The sequence below is a fragment of the Phyllobates terribilis genome, unplaced genomic scaffold, assembly GCF_046119375.1.
Source record: "Phyllobates terribilis strain yellow unplaced genomic scaffold, ASM4611937v1 Scaffold_7__3_contigs__length_470593459, whole genome shotgun sequence".
NCBI lineage: Eukaryota > Metazoa > Chordata > Amphibia > Anura > Dendrobatidae > Phyllobates > Phyllobates terribilis.
Window position 1 is genome coordinate 256971469 of NW_027362767.1, and position 22042 is coordinate 256993510.

General features: G+C 44.7%; 2 protein-coding genes across 7 annotated transcripts; one reads left to right on the top strand and one right to left on the bottom strand.

Moving 5' to 3' along the window:
* The first annotated feature begins 1093 nt into the window (after positions 1-1093).
* On the top strand, positions 1094-13039 carry LOC141154463 (catechol O-methyltransferase B-like). Of its 2 annotated transcripts, XM_073640421.1 has the most exons (7): positions 1094-1394; positions 2355-2495; positions 3304-3430; positions 3501-3625; positions 7074-7267; positions 11403-11534; positions 12387-13039. In XM_073640421.1, exons 3-7 carry the CDS (start codon positions 3390-3392, stop codon positions 12564-12566), a joined length of 672 nt encoding a protein of 223 aa, XP_073496522.1. In that variant the 5' UTR covers positions 1094-1394; positions 2355-2495; positions 3304-3389; the 3' UTR covers positions 12567-13039. The 2 variants fall into 2 exon arrangements, with proteins under 2 accessions (XP_073496522.1, XP_073496521.1); XM_073640420.1 differs by having other exon boundaries at positions 1141-1394; positions 3304-3625.
* Positions 13040-17346: 4307 nt separating this feature from the next.
* ABT1 (activator of basal transcription 1) lies at positions 17347-21552 on the bottom strand. 5 transcript variants are annotated; one of them, XM_073637811.1, is made up of 4 exons: positions 21469-21552; positions 19930-20175; positions 17898-18073; positions 17347-17816 (listed from the first exon to the last, which is right to left on the bottom strand). In XM_073637811.1, exons 2-4 carry the CDS (start codon positions 20165-20167, stop codon positions 17451-17453), a joined length of 780 nt encoding a protein of 259 aa, XP_073493912.1. In that variant the 5' UTR covers positions 20168-20175; positions 21469-21552; the 3' UTR covers positions 17347-17450. The 5 variants fall into 5 exon arrangements, with proteins under 5 accessions (XP_073493912.1, XP_073493910.1, XP_073493909.1 ...); XM_073637809.1 differs by having other exon boundaries at positions 21337-21533; XM_073637808.1 differs by having other exon boundaries at positions 21208-21533.
* Between the last annotated feature and the right edge of the window lie 490 nt (positions 21553-22042).

The window sequence follows — 22042 nt, forward strand, 5'->3', positions numbered from 1 at the left end:
CAATAAGTTTGATGTGTCACATGACCCTCTTCCCATTGAAAAAAATTAAGTTGGATCCAAAATGGCCGACTTCAAAATGGCCACCATGGTCACCACCCATCTGGAAAAGTTTTCCCCCTCCCATATATTAATGTGCCACAAACAGGAAGTTGATATCACCAACCGTTCCCATTTAATTTCGGTGTATACATATAAATGGCCCACCCTGTATATTGAGGACTATGGGGCACATTATACTATATGGAGGACTATGGGGAGTGCAGTATACTATATGGAGGACTATGGGGAGTGCAGTATACTATATGGAGGACTATGGGGAGTGCAGTATACTATATGGAGGACTATGGGGTGTGCATTATGCTATATGGAGGACTATGGGGTGTGCACTATACTATATGGAGGACAATGGGAAGTGCATTATACTACATGGAGGATTACAGGGTGCATTATACTATGTGGAGGACTATGGGGTGCATTATACTAAACAAGCAAAATGCTGGTCATTCATCGGGTGATTTGATTGTTTATGCCGGAACAAAAATCATTGTTCTCAGCAGCACATCGCCCGGAGTAAACTTCAGATGTACTGTTGATAACAGGATACTGTCTGAGGACAGATTGATCTATTAGTGATTGTGCTGTCCCCATTATTCTTCCTCAGCCGGTGTAAAGAGGCCGGGAAACCAGCACCGAAGGACTCCAATATTGTCAATCACGCTCGTTTAACGGCCTGAACTCGGCGCATATAAATACAACTGAAATGTTTCTGTGTGATGGGGCAATATGTCAGCATTTGGGGCCCCACTTTAAACTTTTGCCCAGGGCCCCACTTTGTCTAAAAACCGTCCGTTAGCAAAGGCTAATGTCCACATCCAAAAAAAAAAAAAACAAAATGTAGCATGCGAATGAGAACTCATCCATTTTGCTGGTTCTGTAAAATGCTGTCTATTTTCCATGCATAAAATCCAGCCTAAATCAGGTCCGATGCTCGGGATAAGTCCCCATCTCTGTATGTTATGAATAATAAAGGTGAGGGGGCATCTGCCGATTCCCTATTAATAGATCGTAATACGGCTGCCGCTTTTACTGTAAATACTCCTTTCATCGTCTATTCTAAGTGTCTGCATTAATTAGAAATCTCTGTGTTTGCATTCACCTTGACGGTACAGTATATAATTCTCGCATTTGCAGAGTCGCCTTCCTCCTGCCCTTTCTTTCTGTCTAATCCCATCCGCCCCTGAACCTTCTGACTATTGCAGAACACGAGGTATTGTTCTCTTGTTAGTCAAGGCTGTTGCTGGGAACAACGTACTGCGCTTCTCTATTCAGCTTTCATGGTGATGAACGGATCAGTGAAGACCAGGGCTGTGGAGGAACCATTGGAGGATTATAAGGTTTGTGGGATTTGGTCCCTGGTATTGGGAAAAGCTCTGACATACCAGGATCCTGCTGGTTAGACTGGAAATGCAAGCAGTTTTACAAAAAAAAAGTCAGCAGTGGAAATATACCAGCGCTGCAGATTTAAAATCCACTTCATGTCCGTCTGTGGGTTTCACTCTTTGCAGTACAAGGGGTTAAACCTGCAGCGTTACAGCTGTGAAATTCCCATGATTTGCTGCAGATGATGGGGTCACGTGACACGTGTCACACACGTCAAGGGTTCAGCTCACTATGGCAATAGCTTTGTAGATTGACACCAATCTAAAAATCAGCTGTAAGTCTGGTTCAGAGAATCTATTTTTCATAGTATTTAGCAAAACTACCACTCCCAGCAAGTCAGGGTTTGTTGAGAGTTGTAGTTTTGCAATGAAAAAAGTCATAAATTGCTGTCCAAGTGGACTACAGATACATAAGAAGTGAGCAGGAATCTGTGGGTGGATGCTAGGAGTTGTAGTTTTATAACATTGGGAGGTTGCAGTTGGATGAAGGTGGGGTATTGACATGCACAGTCAGGCGTCTGCAACCTGCACCACCCCAGCCGCTGTAAATCAGGGCATGCTGGGAGTTGTAGTTTGGCAATAGTTGGAGTGCCGCAGGTTGCTGACCCATGTGCGAAGTCACTACATGCAAGGATTGGTGCATTCTGTATAGAAAAGGGGCTCTCCAACCAATCCTACATGGCACGTTGTAAAAGAAAATAGCGTGACCCCTAAGATCAGCATTTGGGGTCTATATAATACCAGACTATGAGCGGAGCTTTTGCATTAACTCTTTGTATGCTAGTTATGAGATAATTATGACTTATTTTGCAGTCGATCTCATAACTACAATACAAAGCGTGAATTCTGGGCCTTGTAGTTCCCTGCCACAAACTTATTGTGTACTGATGAATTCTGACATTTCCCTTCCTATAGAGTGGTTACTGTGTAGTGGAAAAAAGGCGGGCAGTGAAGATCTGGACTTCTCCTCCTCCTCCTCCTCCTCCTCCTTCCTGTAAGATCACATACATCGCACACAGCTGAAGACTCCCAGAGACAGAAAACCCACATTTCTCAGTAAGTGTCTGTATGTAGAGCTCTGTTCTGTATTGTATTGTGTCATAGCTGGATGACAGCAAGCAGAGGTACTACTCCTTAGTAACTTGTATGTTCTCTAAAGTCCCTATGCTGGGAGTTGAGGTTTGCAGACCCCTGTGCCTGGATGTCCCTGCTGTGTCTGCATCGTTCCTCCATACTGAGCCTTCTCTTTTTATGATGTTCCTTTATATCCGATTTATAATCCTGCTGTAAATGATCCAAGGTTGTTGTGGATGGCAGCTAAACCTGACTATGGAGGAATAAACATATACTGGGATTGGGAGCTCACAACGTTCCATGATCACAATGATTCCTTTATGGATGAGAAGTTTTTGCAAAAATTACGATGTTTCCAACTATGTTGTAACCTCTGCCGTTATGTCACCCCTCCTCCCATAGGAAATGATTGTGGTTGCACGGTGGTGGCGGATACTTGTGATTTTATCCCAAAAGACAGCGTACAGCCCACCACATTAGATACAATGCAATAAGAAAAAGTTCTGTACCTCTCTAAAATAATAAATATATATAATATACTTGCCGATTCAATTCCTCTCTATTGTTGTGATATCTGCTGGTTTTACCTAATATTTCTCCCATCTGGAGGTTTGCTACAATTACATCTGGTCTAGGGAATCCTTTTAATATGGTTTAATTGTGCTGATACATTGTAGCATCATATCAGTATAGGAGAGAGATTTGTGCTGCTAGATAACAGACTAAATACATTGGAGCAAATTGTTTACATAGTTGTCATATAGATATACTGACACGTGTGACATCTCAGGTCTGATCCAGGTCCAGGTCTTGTCCTGTACTTGGTACCTGCCGCGTGATGCTGACTACGGTCCTGACTCTCGTGGCCCTGCTGGCATGCATTGTCCTCCTGGTTGCCTGGCGAGTGCGTACCAATGGTGAGTGGGCGCTCTGGTGGCACGATAACTACCTGGAACGAATACGAGACTTTCTTTCTGGAACCACTAGGCCGATACGAATCCTGCAGTATGTACAGCGCAGTGCCAAGTATGGAGATGTCCTCAGTGTCATTTCTGCCATAGATTCCTTTTGCTCCAAGGTGGAATGGGCCATGAATGTTGGAGATAAGAAAGGTAAGTACGAACTAAACTTTATCATTTTAATTATCTGTCCTAAACTCTGAGGGCAGTATTATAGTAGTTATATTCTTGTACAAAGGAGCAGTATTATAGTAGTTATATTCTTGTACATAGGAGGCAGTATTATAGCAGTTATATTATTGTACATAGGGGGCAGTATTATAGTAGTTATATTCTTATACATAGTAGGCAGTATTATAGTAGTTATATTCTTGTACAAAGGAGCAGTATTATAGTAGTTATATTCTTATACATAGTAGGCAGTATTACAGTAGTTATATTATTGTACATAGGGGGCAGTATTGTAGTAGTTATATTCTTGTATATAGGGGCAGTATTATAGTAGTTATATTCTTGTACGCAGGAGCAGTATTATAGTAGTTATATTCTTGTACGCAGGAGCAGTATTATAGTAGTTATATTCTTGTACATAGGAGCAGTATTTTAGTAGTTATATTCTTGTACATAGGGGGCAGTATTATAGTAGCTATATTCTTGTATATAGGAGCAGTATTATAGTAGTTATATTCTTGTACATAGGGGGCAGTATTATAGTAGTTATAGTCTTGTACATAAGGTCAGTATTAGGCTATGTGCCCACGATGCAGAAATGAAGCAGAAAATTTCTGCAGCATTTCTGCATCTCCCTGGCAGAAAAAACGCATGCAGATTGTGCATGCGTTTTTCCTGCCAAATACATGCGGATTTGAAGCGTTATTCACATGCGTTTCCGCATGCGGGTTGACAAGCGCTTTCCAGGTGATTTTAGCATCACTTGGAAAGTGCTTGACAACTAGGTCACACTATATGAATCCATGCAACTGGCATGGATTTATATAGTGTGACCGTAAAAGAATGTTTAAAAATAAAAAAAATAAACCTACAGTGGTGGCCAAAAGGATTGGCACCCCTGCAATTCTGTCAGATAATACTCAGTTTCTTCCTGAAAATGATTGCAATCACAAATTCTTTGGTATTATTATTTTCATTTAATTTGCTTGCAAGGAAAAAACACAAAAGAGAATGAAGCAAAAATCAAATCTTTGATCATTTCACACAAAACTCCAAAAATGGGCCAGACAAAAGTATTGGCACCCTCAGCCTAATACTTGGTTGCACAACCTTTAGCCAAAATAACTGCGAACAACCGCTTCCGGTAACCATCAATGAGTTTCTTACAATGCTCTGCTGGAATTGTAGACCATTCTTCTTTGGCAAACTGCTCCAGGTCCCTGATATTTGAAGGGTGACTTTTCCTAACTGCCATTTTGAGATCTCTCCACAGGTGTTCTATGGGATTCAGGTCTGGACTCATTGCTGGCCACCTTAGAAGTCTCCAGTGCTTTCTCTCAAACCATTTTATAGTGCTTTTGGAAGTGTGTTTTGGGTCATTGTCCTGCTGGAAGACCCATGACCTCTGAGGGAGACCCAGCTTTCTCACACTGGGCCCTACATTATGCTGCACAATTTGTTGGTAGTCTTCAGACTTCATAATGCCATGCACACGGTCAAGCGGTCCAGTGCCAGAGGCAGCAAAGCAACCCTAAAACATCAGGGAACCTCCGCCATGTTTGACTGTAGGGACAGTGTACTTTTCTTTGAATGCCTCTTTTTTTTTTCCTGTACACTCTATGTTGATGCTTTTTCCCAAAAAGCTCAACTTTTGTCTCATCTGACCAGAGAACATTCTTCCAAAACATTTTAGGCTTTCTCAGGTAAGTTTTGGCAAACTCCAGCCTGTCTTTTTTTATGTCTCGGGGTAAGAAGTGGGGTCTTCCTGGGTATCCTACCATACAGTCCCTTTTCATTCAGACGCCGACGGATAGTACGGGTTGACACTGTTGTACCCTCGGACTGCAGGGCAGCTTGAACTTGTTTGGATGTCAGTCGAGGTTCTTTATCCATCATCTGCACAATCTTGCGTTGAAATCTCTCGTCAATTTTTCTTTTCCGTCCACATCTAGGGAGGTTAGCCACAGTACCATGGGCTTTAAACTTCTTGATGACACTGCGCACAGAAGACACAGGAACATTCAGGTCTTTGGAGATGGACTTGTAGCCTTGAGATTGCTCATGCTTCCTCACAATTTGGTTTCTCAAGTCCTCAGACAGTTCTTTGGTCTTCTTTCTTTTCTCCATGCTCAATGTGGTACACACAAGGACACAGGACAGAGGTTGAGTCAACTTTAATCCATGTTAACTGGCTGCAAGTGTGATTTAGTTATTGCCAACACCTGTTAGGTGCCACAGGTAAGTTACAGGTGCTGTTAATTACACGGATTAGAGAAGCATCACATGATTTTTCAAAGGGTGCCAATACTTTTGTCCACCCCCTTTTTTAGGTTTGGTGTGGAATTGTATCCAATTTGGCTTTAGGACAATTCTTTTTGTGTTTTTTCATTGAAGACAAATTAAATGAAGAGAATAATACGAAAGAATTTGTGATTGCAATCATTTTCAGGAAGAAACTGAGTATTATCTGACAGAATTGCAGGGGTGCCAATACTTTTGGCCACCACTGTATACTTACCTTCCGATGGCCCGGCGTGTGTTGCTGCGCTCGTTCCTGGCTGCCAGCTGATCGCGGGACACCGCACTGAAGGGCCTGCGGTCACATGACTGTGACATCACCGCAGGTCCTTCAGTCCTGCCCGCAAGCACAGGGAAGGAGACCGGGGGCCGTCGGAGGGTGAATATAATCTTTATTTTATTTTATTTATTTTTTTTACAGGTACAATGGTACCCAGGTCTGGATGAGGGTCTCCTCTCCTCCAGACTTGGGTACCATCCGCACATTGAAACGCATATAATCCGTGAGTACAAATGTACTGACACGGATTATGTGCGTCTCAATGCAAGTCAATGGCGGCGATTACACCGCGCTTCCGCAAAATTAATGGACATGCTGAGGATTTTTGAGAGCAGCATAAACGCTGCGGAAAAATCCGCAGCATGGGCATTGACAGTGCAGTTTGTCATTGGGGACCATGGGGGGCGGATTACCAAGCGTTTTTGAAGCGTTTACGCTGCGGAAATTCCGCAGCATGAACGCTTGAAAAACGCATCGTGGGCACACAGCCTTATAGTAGTTATATTCTTGTACATAGGGAGCAGTATTCTAGTAGTTATATTCTTCGACCTAGGGGGCAGTATTATAGTAGTTATATTCTTGTACCTAGGGGGCAGTATTATAGTAGTTATATTCTTGTACATAGGGAGCAGTATTATAGTAGTTATATTCTTCGACATAGGTGACAGTATCTCAGTGAGGGTGACACTATGACGAAAAATTTGTTCTATATCCTGAGATATATTAATGATATTTACATTTTAAAAAAATTAAACCTATAAGAATGTACTATTTATCTGAGGATTGATAACTGCAATGTCAGAGTAAAGTAAATGTAAACCATTCAGTGTCACCGCCATATTCTTTTGCCAGGTGAGATCCTCGATGCGGTGGTATTGGAGACTCGTCCTCGTTACGTATTGGAGCTTGGCACATACTGTGGATATTCAACCATGAGGATTGCCCGTCTCCTGCCCCCTGGGGCACGACTTATTACTATAGAAATGAACTCTCACTATGCCCATGTGGCTAAGAAGCTGTTTCAGCATGCAGGTCTGGATGCACAGGTGGGCAGCGGTGGCATTGTACCCAGGACATTGGGCAGCAGCTTTTCCATATCATCTTGTCTTATTCATCTTTCTGTTTTTTTCTGTCATACACTGCACCTGATTTTTCCATTATCCTTGCCACCTATAGCTGCCTCCTATATCTGATTTTCCATTGCCTTCCTCTCCTCCCTCCTCTTGCTCTCAGGCAGAGCAGAATGCCACGCAGTCCACTTGCCGGCAGCGTAAGTGGCGTCTCCAAGAGGCCCTTCTCTATACCACACTACAGTGTCTGCAGCTGCCACTTCAGCTGTTTTCTCGTTCCCCTCAATACCCACTGAGTCCTTCCACGCTTTCTGCACAGGATAAATCTGTAGAGAAGCGGCCGGCAGGTCAGACGTGCAAGGTGAGATCCCGAGCCCTGTAGGATTTACAAGCTGGTGTTATTGCTTGGGAGTGTGTTGGAGCAAATGAGATCAGCCCGGATTGATTTAATGGTGCTACAGGAGGTGGATTTTGGATTAAGTCAGAACATTTTTGTATGGGTCCCATCTTTCTTTGTAGTTCATATTTCAGGACGAAGTACAAATGCCCTCATTAATGTGCCAGACCTAAATGTCTCCATAACATTATCATCATAGGAGCGGCTTCCTAAAAAATGCCCCATGTACATAGGAACCATATGAAGAATGCCAGCCATGAATGCCTCCTTAAGTGTCACTAGGTACTGACCATAGGCACCCAAAACATACCCCCATAGAGTGCCTGACATGTATGCCTTCATAACAGTATTGTATAGGAGTTTCACCCAAAACAATGCCAACCATGAATGCCCACATTGCAAAATATTCCCAAGAATCCAAAAAATATAGAACAGTCACACCCAAAACAACACCTCATATAAAAGTGCCAGCCATGAATGCCTCCATAAGTGTCACCAGTTACTGACCATAGACACCCAAAATAATACCCCCACAAGAGTGGAAATAAAGCGCCAAATTTCATAAAATGTTACCACTCAGGCACACTGGTATAGCTTATCAGACTATTGCAGAGGCCTTAAAGAGAACACTTTTCCCCCTATGGGGCCGGATAACAGGACTGTCGTATGTAAGCAGCTGTTAATGTTCACTGTGGAGCGGAGCAGCTGATAACAATTTACAAGTCAATGCTTGGTTCCCATGAGAGAATCCGGCTAACCCCCTCTCCATTATCAGTGCCCGTCTTCATTAAGCCGAGTCCAGAGAAGACCGGCTCTCTGTAGGAAGAGTAATTTTACTCTTGGGGATACTGCCGAGTTTCATTGCAGCGGGATCAGAACTGTATTACAGGCAAGCGGTCAGGTAAATGAGCATTTATCATGGCGGATCTCCGATGGAATCAAACCTGAAGGGAACAAGGATCTCATCTATGTGACACCGAAGACCTTGGAACAGTATCATTTTTGTTCGGCTACTGGGATAAAAACAAGTGCCCTATACTAAATCAAGTGTGCATATTCCAAATCCGAAGTCAGAATTGTTGTAACACGTCAGGAAATTGTTATGCATAAGTTTTCCCAAATGAATTAAACACTTGGAAAGCATTAAATAGTTTTGTACAGAACAAGTTTTACTCCAACAATTACCAGATGTACATCAAAGTTTTCATAGCAAACAGTATGTGAAAATGTAATGGAATAACAACATTTTAAAAAGTCTCATATTCCAGTTTAAAAGTCTTACTTGAGCAAGGTCCATCTGCTTTTGTGCTTGTGAGGATCATATGTCCCCGTTGCAAAAACCAGCATTAGTCTCCCATCATGTTGGGATTCCAGCGGCCTTGATATCTGTTCTCCATTGTAGATATCTCTTATGGAACCTCTCTCCATGTTCATCCCAAATTGGGTGGAAAAAAGTCACGATGGGAATAGTGATAGCTCGTCTGTTCCCTAGAAAGTTCTGCACTATCCGCACAAGTTGCATCCCAAGCTGCAAGTCCCAGAGAGTTGAGTTTTGTTCTGAATGTGTCATCATGTATTAGTTTGTTGATTTTGGGGTCAATAAAAATCCTGGCCTTTATTTTACCCTCCGTTTTCAGTTTGCTAAACGTGGAAGATAAACTTGAAGTGGATCGACCAGTGATTTGTGTTGTGCATTGTTCTGACCAACTGTGTGCTCGACTCCCAGAGGTAACAAGAAACACATATGCTTCGTGCACCCTAACTGTAGGTCAAGCAGCATCACTACCACTTCCCGGTCAACACACCTTTCCCATTTATGTTCTGAGCATTTGAACATTTTCAGAATTTACTCCATAGAAGCACCGGTCTCTCTTATTCCAACCGCCTGAGTCAATGGAACCGATGGTTTTTCGGTATCTTTGTGCAACAAGACTGCTTTCAATGTTTTGCTTGAGTCTATGAATGGCCTCCATTCATTGGGAACATGTGTACCATCTAACTCCATCATAAGACCATTTACATCGGTACAGGAACAGACATCTTTTTTCATTGCATAGTATGCAGCTAACTTGGTGTGTGAAGTTGTGGTGCCTCGTTGTACCAAATTCCATTCCTGAAGTCTAGAAGCGGCAGTTCTGACTTTTCTTTCGATAATGACAGATCTCTTACCAGATCATCTAAATCTGATTGGCTCAGCAAGTGCGGCTGATCTACCGGTTGTGCTGGATCAGGAAAAACTTTATGCCAATCAACACCTTCTCCTTCATCAGGATCAGAACCATCAGTTTCAATTTCCGGGGGGAAGGGTAGGCACTGGATTCTCTCCATCCCGTGGTACTGGTGTAAGAGCAGACTCACAGTCAGGACACAGAATTTGTGACTTGTTTCTCATTGAATATCTGGTGATTTCTTTAAAAAAAACATCACAGAAAAAGATACAGCCTTTCCAACGCACTACCAGGATTCAGTAGACCCCGTGATAAAGGCTGGGGCAGCACTGGTGCAAATAGCCACTCCCTACCTACCAATTCATGGAGAGGGTGGCTGTGTAGTATTAAATATGCACACAGATTAGGCTTGCATAGGGCGCCAGTCACACAGATGCGTGTGACGCACAGTGTCTGGCTTACAGCCTATTAATGACACCCATACTATTAGATCAGGCGGGCTGCCCAGCACTATATACGTGCACCCCACAAGGACAGACACCCCAATTTACCCAACCGACACTAAAGGGCCTGGCTGCACCCTGCATAAAAATGGAAAAATATGCAATAAAAATCTTAACACTATCTGGCATTTTCAGTCATGCAAAAATAACAGTCTGAAAGGTGATTTTTCAGCGCATTCCCAGCCATCTGCACTGACAAAGCCATTCCTTCCCTTTTACCATTCAAGCACTGCGTTAGCCCAGAGTAACACACCATGCAACAGGCATGGGGGAGGCCAGATTTTCTGTTAATCTCCAATTTGACACTCAAAGTAATACTTGTAAACTCTCCGCCCTCGCTTTGTCAGATTCTTGCGCTGATCATGCTGGTGTATTTGCCACATCTGTAGCAGAAATTGTCCGGATTGTTAACACATTTGCGTCTTTCCATCTTAAGTTTCAGAACTGATAGAACAGGTCACTTTATCAACTCTGTCCAGCTTGCCGTCTATACTTACTGGTGACATCAGCCGATAGACCTGTCTGGACGGGTCCGGGCATGTCCATTATAATATTTCTTGTATATAATGTATCGATATTCTAAGTGAATAGGCTCTGCATGTATATCTTAAAGTCTAGACGTGTCAGGCAAATTCGGAGTTCATATTTGGAATCCGCGCGTTCAATTTAGTATAAAGGTTGTGTTTTTTCTCTCCGTAGCAAAATCTTTGTTGCGCGGTGGGGGCCACTATCCGGAGAGGGTCATTGCAGGTCTCATTCATCAGATGCAGAAGTGTAAGATGGGGGTGCAAGGCCACCTCTGCCCTCGGGGTGGTGGTGGGCTTTCAAACGTAGATGGCGGAGGTCTTGATTTTGCAGATTACAATCCAATTACTAAGCTCCAATGGCGGCTATAATAATTATACAGCTTTCCCAGACTCCTGAATGGTAAGTCTGCTGTAGGAGTCTGGGAATTGTTTCTCCAGCCGTATTGTTATCTACCCAACTTTTCTAAGACCAGATAAACCTGGGACTAGAGTTGTGATACAATCTTTCTCTCCTAGGTAGAGCTGCTGGTGGGATCCAGCTCTGTCCTGATTCCGCAATTGAAAAAGAAACTGGATCTAGAAAAGTTTGACCTTGTGTTTATCGACCACTGGAAAGTCAGCTACCTCCCCGATACCAAACTACTGGAGGTGAGTGCACCCCTGGGAAACCTCAGGCTGCATTCACACATGCCTGGGGACTAACTTCCCAGTTCATTTAGAAAAAATGACAACACATTTTTCCAAATTGTTGTTGTGTCACATGATGGGGCGGTGTGAGACGCCAGGATGACAGACCATTTTCTCTGTATCCTCGTGTCATGCACTAGGGGGGGGGGGGGGGGGGAAGTCTACTTTGCAGTGAAACAAAACCATCTACCTCTGATTTGGTTCCAGCATGCTCTCTGGTCTCCCTCCATATGTTCCAGCATGCTCTCTGGTCTCCCTCCATATGTTCCAGCATGCTCTCTGGTCTCCCTCCATATGTTCCAGCATGCTCTCTGGTCTCCCTCCATATGTTCCAGCATGCTCTCTGGTCTCCCTCCATATGTTCCAGCATGCTCTCTGGTCTCCCTCCATATGTTCCAGCATGCTCTCTGGTCTCCCTCCATATGTTCCAGCATGCTCTCTGGTCTCCCCCATATGTCCCAGCATGCTCTCTGGTCTCCCCCATATGTCCCTGCATGCTCTCTGGTCTCCCCCATATGTCCCAGCATGCTCTCTGGTCTCCCCTATATGTCCCAGCTTGCTCTCTGAGCTCCCATATATGTCCCAGCATGCGCTCTGGTCTCCCCCATATTTCCCTGCATGCGCTCTGGTCTCCCCCATATGTCCCTGCATTCTTGGAAGTTTTCTGCAGCCTTTACTTTTGGTTGACTACTCCTCCATCTGTGTCTTGGTTTCTTTTGCATGTTGTGCCTTCTTGCTTCTCCACTGGCACGCTCCTCTTGCCCCTGGCATGGCCTCTTCAGCAATGTTGTAACCTTCCATTCTCTTCCTCAGGAATGTGGATTGTTAAAAGCTGGCTCTGTTCTCCTGGCCGATAACGTCACTTGTCCTGGAGCCCCAGATTATCTGGAGTATGTAAGGAACAGCCCTCGCTACCGGAGCCAGTATTTCCCATCACAGCTGGAGTACCTGCAGGTGGAGGATGGCGTGGAGAAATCCGTTGTCTTGGGGTGATGCCAAGTCCGTGCGTTAAACTACAAAGAGCTTGGCTCATCCAGCCCAGACTGGAGACCTATCACAAGGAGCACAGGGGGGAGGTTGGTTGGCATAAAGTTCCCATTTTCATGCCCTCCTCAATGTATAGAGTAGATTGTCACCTGGTGCCAGTGCAACGTGACGTCATCGTGGTATCGCTGTCTGATGGTTGAGGCAAGGAAATCTGTTCTCCGCCATCTACTTATTTACCATCAAATATATATTGGCCGCAGATAGATATATCCAACGTCTATCAGCTGCTCCGGTCCCTGGAAATAACTACTTGGATGATGTAAGAACATTTACATCTAAATTACAAAAAATAAAATCATTTAGCGTCTTCTGTTATATGGTTCCTCTATGGTCAGACTTTATAGTGTGATAAATAGACAATATATGCTGATTACTTAAATGTTGTATTACCCCTATAAAATCTTTCCCGAACCCCGCCACTAGGTGTCTCTCCTTCTGTCTGACTTGCTGTCGACTGCCCCTTGTCAAGAGGCTGAGGCGGATTACCGCAAGTGAGGTCGGGGCTTTGAGTCTGTATCAAAGTGAGGGAGGGGCTTTGAGTCTGTATCAAAGTGAGGGAGGGGCTTTATCTCCAGGAAGCAGGAGCATGGCTTTGGTTCTGTACAGGAAGTTGGGGCAGGGCTTTGCGTGCAGGACGTGAGGGTGGGGCTTTGCCTGTACAGGAAGTAACAGTGGGGCTTTGGTTCTGTACAAGCGGGGGCTGAGCTTTGGTTCTGTACAAGCAGGGGCTGAGCTTTGGTTCTGTACAAGCAGGGACGGGGCCTTGGTTTTGTTCAAGCAGGGGCGGGGCTTTATGTACAAGCAGGGACGGGGCCTTGGTTCTGTACAATCAGGGGTGGGGCTTTATGTACAAGCAGGGGCAGGGTTTTGATTCTGTACATGAAGTGAGGGTGGTGTTTACAGTTTGTCCAATTAGCAGGAAGAAAAACTAAACCGATGTAACAGTTCAGGGCAATGTTGGTCCACCCAGCAGAGCAGCAGTTGGGCTGCTGCCATCTAAGGGTATTCATTTGCTCTGGTTTCACATATTTACAGGTGAGTGCAAAAAAACACAATAAAACCGCATGTTATTTGGTCACTGCCCTATGTGTGCTTTTTGTCAATCCCTAGTCTATCAAATCCCCAAGGTGTCATTATGTACAAATGAAAGATGATTTGATAATTCGGATGGCCATGCAAGCCCTAATAAATGGGTAGGGGGGCAGGACCTCTGCTGTATCGTTGTGATCATGCATTTCTACCCAGCTACGTTTAAGGACTGAAGTAAGTTGTGCAGTCATCCATTAGTGAATCCACCGATTGTCTGCATTGTTGGTGCTGGTGCAGCACAGGGGGGCGGCAGGGCGGCCCCCACATTCCAGCGGAGGACACAAATGACTGATCAGAGACCATGCTGCAGCACCTTGGCTAATGGCCTGTAATTAGAGTAATGACAGGGGGCTCAAGAATTTAGGTCACCGGGCAGGAGGGGGCGGCTCATGAGAGCCCTGAGGATTAGGGCGCTACTTACTGCTGGCGTAATTAGGAAGGACACAGAATAATTAACTCTTCCCTCCTCCGGTTCAGATACTAATATTCATGATTCTTGCAGCCGTCTCCTGACGCTCGATGTTCAACGTGGGTTTATAAATGAAGCATCAGGTCAGCTACCGCCACTCTTATTGCTGCGAGTCTCGCCGATTATTTGTGCAGGAAAATATATCCCAATAATCATCCGCTGCAGATCTAATGTGCTTTACAATTGGTGTCACTGGGTTTTTCTTTCTAAGTTTTAGCACAATTCACACATGCTACAGTCTGATATTATTATACTGAAGGTAATATCTGCATAGCTTTCTAATCTCCTGGGATAGTGCGATACTGAACCATGTATCTAAGCCTTTATGTTTGATGCTGTCTGCTCACCTGCTGTATCTAAGCATATTGTGCGAGTGTCTGCTAAGCCAGTGTATCTAATCCTAGCATGTGGAATAGTTTCTGCTTAGCCGTGTATCTAATCCTTGCATGTGATACACAGTGCAGCAGACTGTATCTAATCCTATTGCATGATACACCCTGGAGTATATAACAAATGGCTGTATGTCAGGGACACCCATTATTGGGACACATACATATCATCTGGGTCACAACTTGTGCCCGTTTCATACATTTTTGCATCTACACTGTGGACGGCTCTGGAGTGATGTCATCTTATAATTGTGTCACAGGAAAGATGAGCAGCAAATTTGGATTATCTATAATCTCTGCAAATGTCAAATGATGCCATCTGTAATATAAATCGGAGCTGGAAATCATCCCGCTGCTGCACACCGACTCAGAGCCGTCATCACGTGTGACCGACCGATGGCCCCTCATCAGTGACCGCTCGCTTCAGAGGACCCTGCGCCTGCACTGGAATCTCGTGTCCTAATGCCAGAAATGCTTTACTCCATGCAGTAAAATGGTGGGCAAAGAGCATCGTGACAAGTTCCCTAAAGGGGCTCAAACCTCTAGTTTCTCATATCACAAGCTGGTCCGGGACTCTTTGATCTGCTGTATTCAGCCCCGTGGCTGTAGTCTGCCCATAGAGACACCTCATCGGTGGTGATAATGTTTTGGACTTAACCCCTGGTTATTAATGTGAATAACAGCCACAAGACGTGAGACATTTGTGACTAGGTGAAAAACACAGGGACTATCGGACGGTGCAGTAAACATCCTGTACACTACAATTTGCTGCCACCATAATGGTTGGGTTCTTGATGTCCCAGGGCTCTGAATACTTTTTTCCCCCCATTTTCAGCTATTTTGTTTTTTAGAACGAAATATTTAATAAAAAAAAAAAAATTAACTAAAATAGAACAATAGCAAGGAAAAGGTCAACTGACCAGGAAGGGGAGTATACATTACTACAGATGGAAAAAATATAGGTCCACCGACAGTGCCCTGAAGGCTTGATATGATCGCCCCCTGCTGAGAGCATTCACCTCTGCATCCATGAGCCAGATAAGACTCACTGTCACATGGCCATATAACTTGGATGAGGATCGCAATGCAATGCACGGACTGACAGGCGGCTCACCCGACCAGAGTGTGACTGCTTAATAGAAACATGCTGTCATGCTCCGGTCAAGTGCTCAGACTGCCCGCTCCAGCATTGCATCGCGATCCTGAGCATAGAGCCGTCTTAACTCTTCCCCTAGGCCAGGGTCACACGACAGTATTTTCAGAATTTGAGCCGATTTTCTAGGATGAGGAGAAGATGGGGAAAAAATGTCTCCATTCTGTCAATCCATGAAAATCAGACTACACAAGGTATCATTCGAGGGCAGTCATGTGTTTTACACTGACTTGCATGGCTAAAGTGCGATACAATAACCTGATTCAATTCAGGTATATTGTGATTTTTTTTTCTTGGACCAGCTTAGTTGAAAGAAAGGGAAAAAAAACAAAGGGACATGTTCCTGACCTGAGCATGACAGCTGCATAGAAATACATGAGGTTGTCACGCTCGGGTTGAAGACAGTCCGTGCACTTCGTCCAATCTCGCTACGATTTAAATGGCCGTCTGACTGCGCCCTTAGGCTTCAGTCTGTAGGTGATATAAGCAGCAAGACTGTTCATCATTATATATGTACATTAAATGTGTTATCCGATGCGGATAGTGTTACGACTAGCGTTGAGCGAGTATGTTCGGGCCAAGCTCCGAGTATTTACAGCTGCTCGGTGATATGGTTGAATAGCTCCAGTGTGCATGATTTGCAACTGTTTGGCAGCTTTATTACATGTGAGGAATGTGTAAGAAATAGACATTCCTCACATGTAATAAAGCTGTCAAACAGTTGCAAATCATGCACACGGGAGCGATTCAACCATATCACCGAGCAGCTATAAATACTCTGAGCTCGGCACAAGCATACTCCGCGAAAGGGTTAATAGAACATACTCGCTCAATACTAGTTATGACCCTACACACCTGCAGAGACGTGTGCATGTGTGACAAGTGTGTGGGGTCATAATGTCATCGACATAGAAGATAGCTGGACAACCCCTTTAAAAGAATAGCCGAAACTTGACAACCCGTCTATAAGCCTCTATCAGGGCACCTGATCACAGAAGACAATCCCCTGCTTACTATGGCCTTCCACACCCGAGGGCAGAAAGCTGCTGCAAATTACTTCAAACTTTTCAAAAATAATCATAAAATGAGGGGCTTCATCCTGATAAGAAAGCAGTGGTGTAACCATTAAAGGGGTATTCCGGTAGAAGGAAGTTATCTATACGCTGCATACTTTTCCGCTGCTCCATGCATTTTCTATGGGACTGCTGGAGAAAACTGAGTACAGTACTCTGCCAATCCAGTCTAATGTGGACAAAAGTGCACCATTCTGGTGATCGATGGGGGTCCAGCAGTTGGACACCAACCAAACTGAAAGTTATTACCCATCGTACAGACAGAAGATAATTTATGTCCTAAGCTAAAAGACACGCAACTGACAACCTCAAGTAAACTGAATATTAAACTTTGGATTCCTAGCAAGACTCAGATCTTTAAGCTCAAAGCTAACTAGAAAGTGGAGAACCAGCTTGGACCACCACTTATTTTGCATGGGAAAGATGCTCATTTTTGGCCATTCGGCTGACCATCCATCCATCATGCAGCTCTTCGCTATGGGGCAGAGCGAGGTTACTCCGCCACTACGATATCCATAAACCCTAACAGGAAATATTGACAGAAGTCTTATAATCCAGCACAGAAGTAGATTTACTGTACAACCGTCCATAAGAGCAACCATGTTGGAGAGAGAGGAAAGCAGTATACAAAACTTGAAAGTTTCTCTTTTTTTATCCTCAGGAAACATTGAAGATTTTGTGAAGAAGTGAGCGATTGGTCTTTGACTGTTCCTCCGCCCGCTGCGCCTGTTCCTGCCGCTTCTGTATGCGCCTCTTGTCACCGCCTGACTTAAGCGCCTGTATTTCCTCTTCCGTCTTCCGCTGTGTGAAGTTCCATTGCTTGTCGGGCACACTGTTCCCGCCCGGCTCTGCCGCCTTTTTGCGATCTGATTTTGCTATCTTTTTGCTGCGCTCCACATTCTGAAGGTAGAAGTTTGTCTCTCTCTTAACCTGCGACACTTCGGCACGCATCCTTTGCTTTCGCACCTGCCTCTCGATAGCCAGCCTCTCACTTAGGTGGGACCATTTAAAGCGGTGGAGATACTGTCAAAGAAACAGGGTGGGGTCACTAGAATGCAGGCACAAATTTAAGATTATTATACAGAAAAATTACTCCCATCTTACTTTCATGCTCCATAAGTCGTCATGGAAACGATTCTTCTTTCTGGTACCCATTGGGGTATTGTTCAGACTGAACGCCACTCGCTTGGCCACATTTTTGTCTCGGAATTCCACCCATCCTTCTGTGAAATCACGGGCGTTGCTGCCAGCTTTCTTCTTCTTTTTTCGGATAGAGCGATCTGACAAAAGACATTTCAGTTTTAATGAGAATTTGCTTTAAAGTAAACAGCGGGTAGATCCAACATCTCTCCCAAAAAAAAGATGTACTGAATAGGGGGTGAAACTGCAGTACTGTGGCCCCTATTAGTAATGACGGAGCTGCTGAGTTCCCACAGCATCTGAGAACTTCTGGCTGTCAGGCGTGCTGGGTGTTGCGCCCCCAATAATCAGACATTGATAACCTAACCTAAGGATAGACAAATAATAAAAAGTAGTGGCCAACCCCTTTAAAACTGGTGAACAATCATGGATGACAATTTCCCGATATGCAAGTGGTGGCCACTTTTCAGCGTTGCTCTATTACACTATAGCCATGATCCATGACTCCAGCTTAGCTGTACTGTCTGCCGGACCCTGCAGTAGTGTGAAAATGACATCTATTATCATACTAGTCTCCTATATTTTACTCACCATCTCCACCAACAATATATTACAGCAGAATTTCCACCTTCCTTGGGAAACCAACTGACCTAATATTGCACCTCCACTGCCTTAAGGATTAAACAACTTATTATGTGTGGCCCTATTAACCAGTTTAGACATGTGCCATACGTGTACGGCAAGTGTCGGGTCTCTCCCTTTGATGTGGGCTCTGGCGATGAGCCCGCAACTTTCCGGGGGCATGACAGCTGATCTGATCAGCTGTAAAGTGCCCCTAACATGAGCAGGTGGAATCGCAATCCACCTGCAACTGTTAACATGTTAAATGCCGCTGTCAATCTCTGACAGCGGCATTTAACATGACCGTGGCAGAAGGACAATACTAGTCCCGCCCAGCGGCGCCAGTGTCACTTGACCGTGAGTCACCAATGGGTTGGCAAGACAACCCAAGATCTGCAGGAGACCCCTGCGGTTGTCATTGCCGGGAGGCTATGAGTGTCACCCAGCGGTCAGCGCTCCTAACAAGTAAGCAATTCTGCTACACAGGCGATCAGACAATCGCAGCTTCTAGTCTCCCATGGAGACTATTGAAGCATGTGTAAAGTAAAAAAAGATTTTTAAAAATATATAATTGCGTAATCAAAAAGCCAGAATTATGTTTTGTTGGTCGCCAGAACATTGCAATGAAATGCAATAACAGGCGATCAAAACATCATATGTACCCCAAAATGGTGTCAATAAAAATATCAGCTCAGCACGCAAAAAAATAAGCCCTCACCCGCCCCAGATCCCAAAAAATGGAGATGCTATGGGTCTCGGAAAATTGTGTTTTTTTTTTGTTTTTTTAACAAACTTTGGATTTTTTCCATTACTTAAATAAAAATGAACCCACACGTTTGGTATCTATAAACTCGTAATGACCTGGGGAATCATAATGGCAGGTCAGTTTTAGCATTTAGTGAACATGGTAAAAAAACCATTGTGGAATTGCACTTTTTTTTGCAATTTCACCGCACTTGGGATTTTTTCCCCGTTTTCTAGTACACAATATGGTAAACCCAATGGGGTCGTTCAAAAGTACAACTTGTCCTGCAAAAAATAAGCACTCACATGGCCATATTGACTGAAAAATAAAGTCATGGCTCTGGGAAGAAGAGGAGCAACAAATGAAAACGGAAAATGGCCCAGGGGTAAAAGGGTTAATGGATTTTGTAAGAACGAGTTCAAAATATATTTAGGGGCACTGTTCCCATAAAAAATTGCTACGATTTTACCAAGACTCTCGGGTAACTTCTACTCTTAAGCTATAGAATTTACAATATGCACCAGCTGCTCTAAAACATGATGGAAAAGACATAACCCATCTAACGCCATCAGCTCCCAGGATTAGTGGGTCCCCCGTAAATACTGCATTAAGAAACCCCTTTGTTCTCACCCTCAGCTTGTAGAAAAATCCTTCCTACTTCCCCATGGGCGCTCATCATCTTGCGGATATGACTTGGCCGGAGCCGAGGTGGGATGTGACCCAAGTATATAATTCCGGGGACAACCATCTTCTTCTTTGTGTTGTCCTCTGAGACCATCTCATCCTCCATCATCTCTGTGTCCTCCTCTCCATCCTCCTGTTCCACTTCTCCTCGGCTTTCATTCCTCTGCTCTTGTTTGTCTTCCATATTGCTCTCTATATAGACAAGAACAGATGTCATAAAGAGATTTTTTTTTCTAAAACGTGTGGTGGAACCCCAACTAATATCACATTACAGCTTGGTTTTCCTAAAATAGAGCCCACGTTGACTATAGGCTTTGTTCACACATTGCATTTTTTTCAGCAGCAAAACCTGATCTCTTGCCAGGAAGGTTTGTTCAGAATTTTGTTTGGTATTTTTCCTTGTATTTTGCTGTTTTTTCACTGCCCTTTTGTCTCTTTATGCATGTACATAAAGTTCAGTGGGAAAAAAAAAAATCTCATTCTATTTTAAGTTTTAGCACAAAAAAAAGATGAAAAAACTGACACCTGCGTTTTGTCACCACCCATTACTTCCAATGGGTGAGAAACGCTGAAAGTAGTGACATGCTCTATTGTGCAAAAAAACATGCAAGGCACAAAATACTGATGACAAAAAAAAAAACAAGGTGTGTGGATGGGATTTCTGGAATCTCAGACTTTGCTGGTGCTGTAAAACGCAGCTAAACATGCATAATAAAACACGCTGAAAAAACGCAATGTGTGAACATAGCCTAAGATGTGTTGTGGATCTAAAGGTTGGGAATGGGCTAGTTATGTGCTCTAAAGTTCCCAATAGTTGTACATGTACTCAATATTCCCATGGTGATAAGCCACCATTGTATAGTTGTGGGGGAGGTCTGACCTCCGGGACCCCCACTCATCTTGAGGCTAGAGGGCATACCGACGCCCTGCATACCCCTCTTGCTTCTCTTCCTACAAGTAAATGGGCAGCTGCCATTCCCAGCACAAAGGGTCATACACAACCGAGAGGCTGGACCCCACTGATCAGAGAGGGCCACACACCCCAGCTCTGCTCCACGCGATGGAAGTACCCTCTAAATACAGCAATCCCCTCTACTTGTGTCACAGCGCACATGAAATAAGCCTCAAACGCTCCATGGAAGCAGACAAGGAACAAAAGTGGCAGAGAATGACACAGAAGTGGACCAAACACACAATGTTTCCTCACCCAAGACTGACACCCACCGGGCCACTATTGCCTCAAATGGCGGCACACGGGGGGCAAAGCTTCAGCAGTCACGGGCTACGTAGACCTGAAGCACGAGGTAGTCAGACACCGTCATTACAATGTGTCGTCCAGACAGCCGAGCCCACCTGTGTCTCCCACCCCTCACACCGCCGGGACACAGCCGAGCCCGCCCCTCACACCGCCGGGACACAGCCGAGCCCACCCGTGTCTCCCGCCCCTCACACCGCCGGCACACAGCCAGCGCCGACTCTCCATACACAACGTGCGCTGCTTGTCGCTCAGCGATGACGTCACGCATAGAGGAAGGAGGGGAGGAGATTCGGGCGATACCATAAACGTAGCGGGAGGGGGCAAAGTAAGAGGGCGGGAAAAGCGAACGTGAATGAGCTGGTAACTGGCACCGCAGACATTGCAGGGCGGGGCCGCCGCTCCCCCCCGCCCCCTCCCTCCTCCCTCACAGGTCGGCGCTGGTGATTCTGCTGTGTGACCATAGGAAACGGGGAGTTCAGTGAGGGCGGAATTACAGCGGCAGTCACACAACACCCCGGTGTAGCTGGTCTCATCACATACTGTGGATAACACCGAGAAGTGTACATGGTCAGTGCGGTGTCACAGGATTAGATACATTGTCAGTGCGGTATCACAGGATTAGATACATGGTCAATGCAGTATCACAGGATTAGATACATTGTCAGTGCGATATCACAAGATTAGATACATTGTCAGTGCGGTATCACGGGATTAGATACATTGGCCGTGCGATATCACAAGATTAGATACATTGTCAGTGCGGTATCACGGGATTAGATACATTGGCCGTGCGGTATCACA